At 36.8% G+C, this 10,464-nt stretch overlaps 1 protein-coding gene across 1 annotated transcript in view; it reads left to right on the forward strand.

Annotated features, from left to right (window-relative positions):
• LOC100893963 (atrial natriuretic peptide receptor 1) overlaps window positions 1-10,464 on the forward strand; it is a 29,880-nt gene that overhangs the window by 2,009 nt on the left and 17,407 nt on the right. The window contains exons 2-5 of the mRNA XM_030996650.1: window positions 1,423-1,574; window positions 2,056-2,128; window positions 2,693-2,822; window positions 5,363-5,449. Of these exons, the coding sequence (XP_030852510.1) occupies window positions 2,080-2,128; window positions 2,693-2,822; window positions 5,363-5,449 (266 nt within the window). The 5' untranslated portion in view covers window positions 1,423-1,574; window positions 2,056-2,079. The remainder of the gene's footprint in view (window positions 1-1,422; window positions 1,575-2,055; window positions 2,129-2,692; window positions 2,823-5,362; window positions 5,450-10,464) is intronic.

The following is a 10,464-nucleotide window of genomic DNA, read 5'->3' on the forward strand; positions in this document are numbered from 1 at the left end:
TCGTTGACATGGGTTAACAAGCATCGTCAAAAGATATGTCTGTGTAATTCGGTCACGGGTCATACGAGTCACAACCATTGGAACGCGCCCAGCCTCTAAGAGATTAAAATCCAACGTTGTCTGGAAAGATAAATAGTCTGCGAAGCTATGCCGATTGCAACATTTATTTTGGAGGTACAAGTTTGTCCAACTCCTCACACGAGCGACTTTGCCTAGCCCTGGGCTGCGCAAATATCCAATTTTTGCCAAATTGCTTAGCGCAAACGGGTGGCTATATTGCATTGCGCTCGGCTGGTTTCACACTGTACACAGCTGACCGCCTGTGGGCAGCACTGAGATTGATAGTTCCATTAATGAGGATTGGTGAAGTTCGTCATGACATGGCGAGCACATAATGTTCAGGAGAGAGAGAGAGAGAGAGAGAGAGAGAGAGAGAGAGAGAGAGAGAGAGAGAGAGAGAGAGAGCAACATGAGGACGGAGAATAGTTAGAAGTAGGAAATGAAATACGTAAACATAAAGATAACGGACAAAAGCAGGATTTCCTTCATGAGTAGAGACTCGATTAAGTCTTATCTGGACTACAGATCGACAGAAAAGGACGATGTAATGAAACTTTTGAAGGGTAGGAATAAGTAATATCGTTGAGAAGACGGCGGCAATCTAAATCAGATGATAGCTATAGACGTTCGGACGATGTCCATACGTGTTGCTTACATACAAGTGGACTTTAGAGATCATGAATTAAATGTATAAGACGCTTAAAAAAAAGATGTTAGTGCAGTTCATTTATGAGAAATAAATTAACTATATGTGACTAATCATTGCAGAAAATTGGGGGTGAGGTACCTTGAATTCAAAAGCCTCTTCATTTTGAAAAGCCTCCTCTGATATTCATGGGTATCCTATTTGTAATTACCAGAGAACTTTATGATCTCTTTCCTCTCATTTTCATTGCGGGTAGTCAAATTGCACAATGCGGTTCAACACTCCTTTTCCTATATACATGTACTAGTATCATCATTGATATCATTATTAATATTATTATGATTATGATTATTATTATTTTTATAATTACTGTTGTTATTATTATAATTATTATCATCATAATTATTATTATCATTTATGTCGGTGTTTTCATCATAATGATTATGATAATGATAATATGATAATAACAACAACAATAATAATGATGATAATAATTGTAGTAATAATAGTATTTATAATAAGTCATATGGTCATATTTACTAATCAGTACCCCTCGTCAGTATTAAAACAGTTAGGGTTCTTATGTCTGAATGAACTCGTTCATCCCTGGAAGAATGTGATCCAAAGCAGGAGTTTTTGCAACCATGTCAAGCTGCGTATCACACAAATAATACCACGTTTATTAATTGCCCCTTTTTTATGATTTTCTTTTACAGAATGCGGAAATAAGAACTGTGAGGAATTGGAGGGGGAGACCTGCTCGAACTGCCCAGCCGACTGTGGACGATGCCCATTATCAATCGGGGCTCTCTCGGGAATCATAGCCGGTTGTATTGTAGTCGTCGGCAGTTTCTGCTGCGTTATCGGGGTAAGATATGAACCTATTCATTATTAGATGCTAAAGTTTTGGGACTAACATTGATTTTCCACTTTCGCCCCCCAAAAAGCGGTTTTCCGCCATTAGAATATCAGTGCCGATAGGGGGCGCATAGGTTATAATAATGGGTTAAGTGGGAAAATTAAATGATTTCAAACAACAGTTCTAAATAGAGAATTATAATTGTCACGGTGAACTCCAATTAATTTCACAATTCTATAATTCGTTCATCCTCTAATCGATAAAGTGTTATGGTATGGTGTTTAAAGAATTGCTCTCATCAAAAAAAAAAATTGTGACGATGTTTTTTTTTGTATACTTCTTTTAAATGTAAATAGTACAATTGTATAGTAGTATGGTTTCAACGCGTCTTTTGCTATGATATGAATGGTATTCAAAAGAGTATGGAATGAAAAAATACTATAATGGAATAAAAGAGAACATAAACTTCTCATTTCGCTTTCTTTCGCAGTACTTTTACTGGCGACAGGAGAAGATGTTCTGGGATGAGAGCTGGATCATCAATTACGAAGATATTAAGCCCGGTGAGTAAAACAAGTCATATCTTAAGAATGAATAAATGTTACTTTAATACATATATATGTTCTACCTATTTTCAACCCAAGATACGAATGTCTTGGCAACAGAAATCCTACTTGATTGATATTGAATGGTAATATATACACTTGCGGTCACATAGTCACATAGAAGTTGGAGAGAAATGTATGGAACGACACTGATAGAAAATGAAAACGTGGTTAGTGAAAGAATACATAGATGTTTTGGCATTCAATTCTACGAAGCATCTCTATAACTTTTGTTATACACATTTTATTATACACTTGGCTCAACTTCATGTTTCTTCATGACTACTCCAAAGGCTTTTAAAAATTGGCTTCCACCTTTTTCAAAAGTAGTCACACTTATTGACATGACGTTGAACCTCCCATTTAAAGCCACGAATCTGGTAAAATGCTGATGTTGATGATGATGATGATGCAGAAGAACTTATTTCAATGATCTCAATATAAAGCCATTGTTTACAGGAGGATTATTTATGATTAAAAGAAATACATTTTCTAAAATTGTAATTACCATTTTATTTTCAGACACTGGTCAGCGCGGTTTTGGCGGGAGTGTCATCAGTATTCGGGGAGACTGCGACACATCGGCTTCTAGCGTGTCCGGTTTCGTACATACAGCACATCACAAACAGGTCTTCGCTCAAACGGGAATCTAGTAAGTTATAATTGGTGCCATCTTGGTTACCTTTTCTCTTTCTTATCGAAAGGTATTAACACGTGACGGTACATGGGAAGTTGGGAATGATCAGATGATGATGATGCAGAAGAAATCCTTGCAATGAATATTGTTAGCTGTTTCCTATACAGTTTCCGATCATTTTTGTTAACTCAAGGTAGAGTATTACAATGATACTCGCTACAAGTGGCTTAATCAGTGTATAATTACGGCGTTGGTCTGTGCGAAGTTTCATAAAGAGGCAGTCAAATCGGACATCCATCGTCACCATCACCATTGGACATTGTCATCTCGTTATCAATGATGAGATTGATTGCTAAGATGCAAATATAATATCGTTACATTTATTTAGTGTTTTATTAATAAAGTATCTCCCTAGATATGTAAAGAAGAAACATACATGATAAAATAATGTAAACAAAACCAAACCATAAAGATTCAATGTGTTCAATCTTCAATTAATTACTAAAGCCATTTTATATCTCAGTGATATCCTCAAAACGACACCAAACCGACGATAGCTTTGCCATTCGTGGTACCATTTTGTTCCCCCAGCGTAATGTTGATCTAGTATCGATGTCGTCGATGTGGCCCGGGCAAAGACAACCTTGAACTGTGAAGGAGGAGCCTCCATTCTGACACTGGATCTCGCATTCGGGCATTCCCCCGCCCAAATACTTCCAAGTTCTTACCTCCAAGCGTGCTTAGCATTTTACCGTCGTCAGGCGCCGGGTGGATTTCGTAATGTTCTTGGGCGGGAGAATTGGCAGAGAAAATGTTATCCCACTCTCCTGATTGGTATTTTCTAAAAAAACACTTTCCTCTTTTTAAGACCAGAGAGATCGAACAATTACAAGACGCGCAAAATAGTGGACAAGTCCAAGGTATTTCGTCATTGTCCGTCCAATATCCTACCGAGAAATAGGGAAATGAAAACAATGTTGGCATCGAATGTGTAATTACTCTTAATATTTGGTCTCATCCCAGCTCTAGGTCTCTCGACTGGATATGATTATCCGAAAATACTAGAATCGTACACGCAGTCAGTAATGTATGGTATGGGACAGAATACCATTGACTAGCTTGTCCTGATTAAAAAATTAAGGGTCTACATGTATAAAAAGATGATATTTGCAATGGAGGTCAATGTGTGGGACTGATAATGTTAACGGAGCGTGCAACCTATTAACTCTGCACGCACAGAGATTCTAATTTGACAATTTCCCACAATCCCTGAAGCCTTGAGCAGAGCCTAGTTATGTCAGTCTCTGCATGGCTATGTCCTGAGCAGCTAAAATACATAGCCTATGCAGTATGCTGTCAGCCTAGTCTCACAGTACAGACACTGTTACGCACAGCTATTGACAAGAGCTGCAAACTACAACCAATAGACCAGTTCACGGTTAGCACATGTCCCAACTGACCCAGAATATCCACAGATCTTCAAGACATGAAGAGGTCCCACTTTGTATATTTAAAAAAATCACTCCTACAGCGATGGAGGTGCTACATAAATAGCCTTTGTTTTCCCTTTTCAAAGAATACTTTCACCTGTGTATCAGTAGTGCATAAATGAATAATTATTGCATAACTTTAATTAGCACGTACCCAGTATTTTGTCTCCGTGTATTTCACACTTTGGTCTGCAATGACCTTTATCTGCCCATACTCAGACTGCAACTATGAACTGGCTTTTTATTCATCGACATTTAGTTTTAACGAAACTTGACGCCTAGCTACTTGCCACTGAACGACAAAAGTGCGATGTACTCTTCCAAATATACCTGGTGACAAAAATATCCACTTTTCTTTATTACACCCCTTGAGACTCGCCTCACTACCTCCACACCGACTGTTTTTTCTGCTTTGCCATCTTTCAATCTCTTTCCTTTTACCTTTATATTACTATTTCTATTTTTGCGTTCGACGACCCCCAACGTTTCACTATTGCAATCATTCTGATACCCCCCTACAACTGATTTTATGATGCAGTATCCTTGCTTGATGATAAAGTCTCTACCCCATCTCTCTCTCTCTCTCTCTCTCTCTCTCTCTCTCTCTCTCTCTCTCACACTCTCTTCCTTTCTGTTTTGTCTTTTTTTAATCTCTGCCACTTCTTCTCTCCGTCTATGTCTCGTTTCATTCCCCATCCTATCTCATATTCTCCGTGTCTTTCTCATTCTAACCATCTCTATCCTCCTCCTCCTCACGTTCTCCCGCTCTCTCTCTCTCTCTTCCTCTCCCCCTCTCTCTCTCTCTCTATCTATCTCTCTCTCTCTCCTTCCCCCCTCTTCTCTCTATCGTATCCCTGCCGTGGTCTGGAAAATGAGATTGTGAATTTGGACTGTTTTAAATTGGAATTGGAAAGTTAATCATATGAGACGCAGTTGATTATATTGGAAACACGTGATCCAAAACCTCACACTTGGCGAACAGTAAGATTGTAAGAAATAAACATATCAGTTTCATCTACATAACATTAATGATTTGTCTTTTTTTCTTCAAATATTATAATCTAGTAATGGACAGACTGTAGCTGTGAAGATGATCGCCAAAAATTCGTTCACTCTCGACAAAAGAATTCGAAAAGAAGTGAAACAAGTTCGGTAAGTCCAATGTTCTATTCTGTTGTATGAGCCAAAATGATCTCAAAGACTTTCGAGAAATCAAAACAAAGGGCTATTTCCAAATTGTGTATATCACAAGGAAATCGTGTTTTGATTATGCAATGTGTCACTGTCCCGTTCATACTTTCCAAATGATGACACACCAGCCTATTTGAATTTACCTTGGATGTTCGAAAGTTTTTTTTGTTGTAATTCTGGCCACCCCATTAAAGAGAAGGTTGAGTTCTGGGAGGAAGTGAACAATAATTTGTGAGCGTTATCATTGATATTATGCAAATGTGGAAGAACATCAGATAAAACATGTTCCCTAAAAAGTATGGCTCTTCAAATGCCTTCATATTCTAAATATGGCATGTAACATCGTAAAAATCGGGACGGATTTTTACGCCACGTGTTCGTGCAGTTCCATACACATCTTTCTGTATACAGTGCTTGTAACTTTACCAAGACTTGGCCAAATTTCTTATCATTTTGATTATTCCAGAACCTTGCAATACACACCAATATTTATTATTTTTTTTATGGTCAGTTTTTATTCTTTTCTCTTTGAAACAAATTATAATCATAGTACAAATTACAATCATCATACAATCATTACTTATATGCTAGATGATCGACTTTTTCTGATCGATTCCACACCGTTTCTTTCACAATGCAAATCGCATGACCAGAACTCAACTTTATCTTTAACCAAACTTACCATGATGAATTGTGTGGACAAAACAACATATCGCGATATTTTCAGCAAAACAGGGTGTATCGGCGATAGCGCCACGGGGGAGAAAAACTATATTTCTACGACAGAAACCGAGTACACATTTACCTGATACAAACATTCAGAAAGCCAACAAGTGTCGGTTATATAATATATTCCGCACAACAGAACGAGACAAAGTAATAAATGCCTTCGAAGTCATTTTCCCTTTCTCCTCAAAAATGTTAAAATTGTAACACGATCGGGATGAGGTACGGTAGAGGGATGACTAAGTATTCCAAAGATGCATTTTCTTTCGGAGGATTTTTGATATCCTGCGGATTCACAGTGCATAAACAATGAAACGTTTGGAATAAGAAATTGGCAGGAGATTGAGTGATACGTCCCTCGGTAGCACCGTTGTCCCGTGTGGCTATTCTGTAGAGATATGCCTCCGAGGTACTTGATTCAATTTCATTTTCAATTTGAATACATGACTTGTACACATGATGCGGCTGGAGACCTTCCCCTATCTCTTTGTCAACATCAACATCAAGAATGTTTGGAGTCTCGATCTTCTTCTATTTTTCTTCTTCTATTTCCTATTCTCTCTGCTTCTACACCTACCAATTTTGTCATTTTTCTCACCCCTTTTCCTCTAATTCCCTTCCCTCTCTTTCGTTTGTTTTACTTTTAGTTTTCCTCTCACTCTCACCTCACTCCCTACGTCTCTCGTGTCTCACCCCTCCCCTTCTCCCTATCCCCCTCTCTCTCTCCTTTTCTTTATACCGTTTCTGTCATGTCACCATCTATCACATTACTCACTCGTTTTTCTTTCTTTCTATCTTTTTTCTTTCTCTCTCTCTATCTCTATCTGTCTCTTCTCTTTTCCGTTTCTGTCACTTCACAATCTATCACATCTTTGAATAAATATCCGACATCGAATACCCCTCCCGTTGACATTCACTTGACCTTTTACACTGCATTAAACATTTTTCGATGTGCCATTCTACGTGTATAATACGGCAGGGTTTATCAACCTCTCAAACGTTCAGTGGTATATATTTAAAGACCATATCCGAACTGAAAAATAAAAACGTTAAATAATATATAAACGGAAAGCTTATAAGCAATAGATAACAATAATATCAATCATATGCCATTTTAGTGTCTGTCAGAGGAGTATCAGCTATCTGAAAACTCAAAATCTAAAGCTTTGAAAATCGGAAGTTGTCGACATAAAAACTTGCTATCGACTTGATGACATTATCTTATGTGAATTTGCATTAATTAAGCACGGCTCAACACCTTAGCTATATAGATGAACCGGTCTAGTCCACATGTTATGTCGTCACTGTAACTTCGGCAAATTTGACCACTGTTGACTTGTAATTGGGAGGGGTGCGGAAATGTGGTGGTTTACTTGGCTTTTGTGCACTATTAAAAGGGTAAATACTTTGTATTCCTTTATATTTGTATTCTACATACATTCAGTTTTCCATTTATATCAAGTTGTATTTTCATCGCAGATAAGGTTATCTCGACCATGTTGCCTTTCCATCATTTTCCCCTTAATATTAGAATTAAACTGCAGCAGATATTTTGTTGCTCAAAATTAAACATCTAATGTTGGCATTATTCTTACATGGCTAATGATTCAAAACCCAAATCATTATGTTGGTCACTTGTAACGGATTAACATCAAATGTGCCGAATACGATGAGTTGTGGAAATTACATTCTTATCAATTATATAAAATATTTAGATGTAGTACCTTATTTATATCGAATTTACTTAAGAAAAAAAGGAATCGTGAGTCAGTTCGTTTGTATATCTCAAAGTCGTTTATCATAACGCGGGAAATCAAATCAAGTTCAATAGAACATTTTTGTAATGTAATCAAATTAAATGCATAAATATTTGTTAAGTGTCAATTTAAAAATCATTTCATTTACTTTTTTTTTTTTTTATTTTTTTTTTTACAAATAATTGTATTTCAATAGTCAAAATGCGAATTGAATATCATTACGTCTTGTTATGTAGGACAACCATAATGTGTGTCCTACCTACCAACAAGTATTGTAAAGAATTCGCATCCTGACCATTGAAATACAATTACTCATAACAGGTGAATGAAAAGATTTGTAATATCGCACACAGCAAAGATCTATCCATTAAATTTGAATACATCATTATGAAAATAGTCTATAGCAGTATCCTGCTGTCTATCCCCAAAAAAGCAGAGTCATATATTTCCACAGATGAAAGAAAATGTTACTAAAAATACCTTAGGCTACTTTTTCGTAAGTCTCAGCGATTGTTTTCACGAGAACCTGCCCTACTTAGTAGCTTTTTCTTCTCACTGAAACGCATAATCCAATCAATTTTGTTCTGGTCATCTTTAAAATGTAACAACACTATCGAATAGCGAATTCTCCCCACCCCCTACACTGAAATCCTATTACGATTTTAAAAAATATAACGCTGGGGAAAAGTCCCTTCTCTTAAAATATGATACTGTGCATCGATCGAAATTATCAAATTACCTGTTAAGATACGAGGAACAAAAATGGAAGATGATAGTAGAGGGAAAACGGTTAAATATCGACGGAACCTAAAACGTATTTGGAGTGTCCCAAAGCAATAAAAGAAAAACGAAAAGGTAGGTTCCTGTAATGCCCCGAGGGCAACAGGGCGACAAAATGAAATAAGTGGTAATCATTATCTTCTGTCCCGATGAAATAACTTCGTAACGCGAGCAATGATACACAAGCTGTACACATTTTGAGCTGATACAAGCCAGCGAGCGCAGTTCACACTGGGCAGGGAGACAGAAAACAGTGAATATATATATATATTTATGGATGTATGCATGGGGGTATGTGTGTATGTTTATGTGCACACGTGCGTGTCCATGTATGTGTGAATGTGGGTGGTGGTGTGTGTGTGAGTGTGTATATAACTTGAAGAAGAAAAAAGACAAATATGTTGCAAATGGCTGCATCATTTATATATATATATATATATATATATATATATATATATATATATATATATATATATTTATATATTTTGTTTTTACTCTAGTGGCGTTGTGACTACTCGGCAAAGTTTGCAGAATATACAACTTTATTTCAAGCATACTGTGCACACGTATCAGTATTAATGGTCAAAGTAATGTAGTTTTTCAATGAGTCAAATCAAAATCAATATAATATAATATTGATACACATTTTGATCTCAAATATTTTTTAAGGACGGTATAAATGGAGTTATAACTTGTCAATGCGCCCCGTTTATCAAATTCTTATGTATCCACATTAGGAACAAAAGGCGATGTATGAAGCATTACTTTAAGGCCTTGAAGCAATTACATCAGACAGTTTGTTTTCCACAAACTTAACCTTCTACTCTACTCCACTTGCTTACAAGTTTCTTCAATAGAAAGATGAAGTAGAGGAGACACCCCCCCCCGAAGAGACCCCCCCCCCCAAAAAAAAAAAAAATAATAATAATAATAATACAGGATGTGCATGTTCATGTAAATTCATGGGAACCCTAGAAATAAAACAGAACGAGAAGAAGATGTATCATGGGTCGGAGTAGAAAACGAACCCTTTACAATCCATTGCCAAGTCCTGCATTTTAATCCGTTCCTTTGATTGATCTTAAGTGCATTTCTGGTAGATGTCTTCGGCACTTACGTATTTAATCTGCCATCTAATTACATTAATGGTCCTCCTCCGAACACCGCGAACCCTTTTGTATCACGATGAGGTGATCGCTCATGGTTCAGAATCGTGTGTTAAGATGAACCCTGGGTTGAGTTGCTCCGAGAGAACATAGTATATGCATTAATCACATTAAAAGAAAGGGATCCCTACGCCTTACTTCTGTCTTTGAACCTATAACATTCTTATGGAGGAAAAGCAACAATATATATTGAGTATTAGTCACATTATCAGAAAAGGATTAATTTAAAAACTTCGACATTATATAACTATTATTTGGTATATGAAGAATAAAAGAATTTCTGAATTCGTCATTTCACAGACGAAGTGTTCTCATCAAGACTGCATTTATAAACTGTTGGAAGATCATAAATCTAGCATGTCTTTGATAAGAAGTTAACCGACATATGATAACGCCATCAATCGTATAGCTTAAGATGCCTTGCATTTAGTGCTGTAGTCAAACGTTTAACCGTCCGGTATCCGACCGCCCATGGCGGATTCCGTTTCCAATTGGACGGATTCGTTTTCCCGTTTTTTTTTTGTTTTTTTTTATAATTTTTTTTATA

Source organism: Strongylocentrotus purpuratus, unplaced genomic scaffold (assembly GCF_000002235.5).
Source record: "Strongylocentrotus purpuratus isolate Spur 01 unplaced genomic scaffold, Spur_5.0 spur5_scaffold_3, whole genome shotgun sequence".
Taxonomy (NCBI): Eukaryota; Metazoa; Echinodermata; class Echinoidea; order Camarodonta; family Strongylocentrotidae; genus Strongylocentrotus; species Strongylocentrotus purpuratus.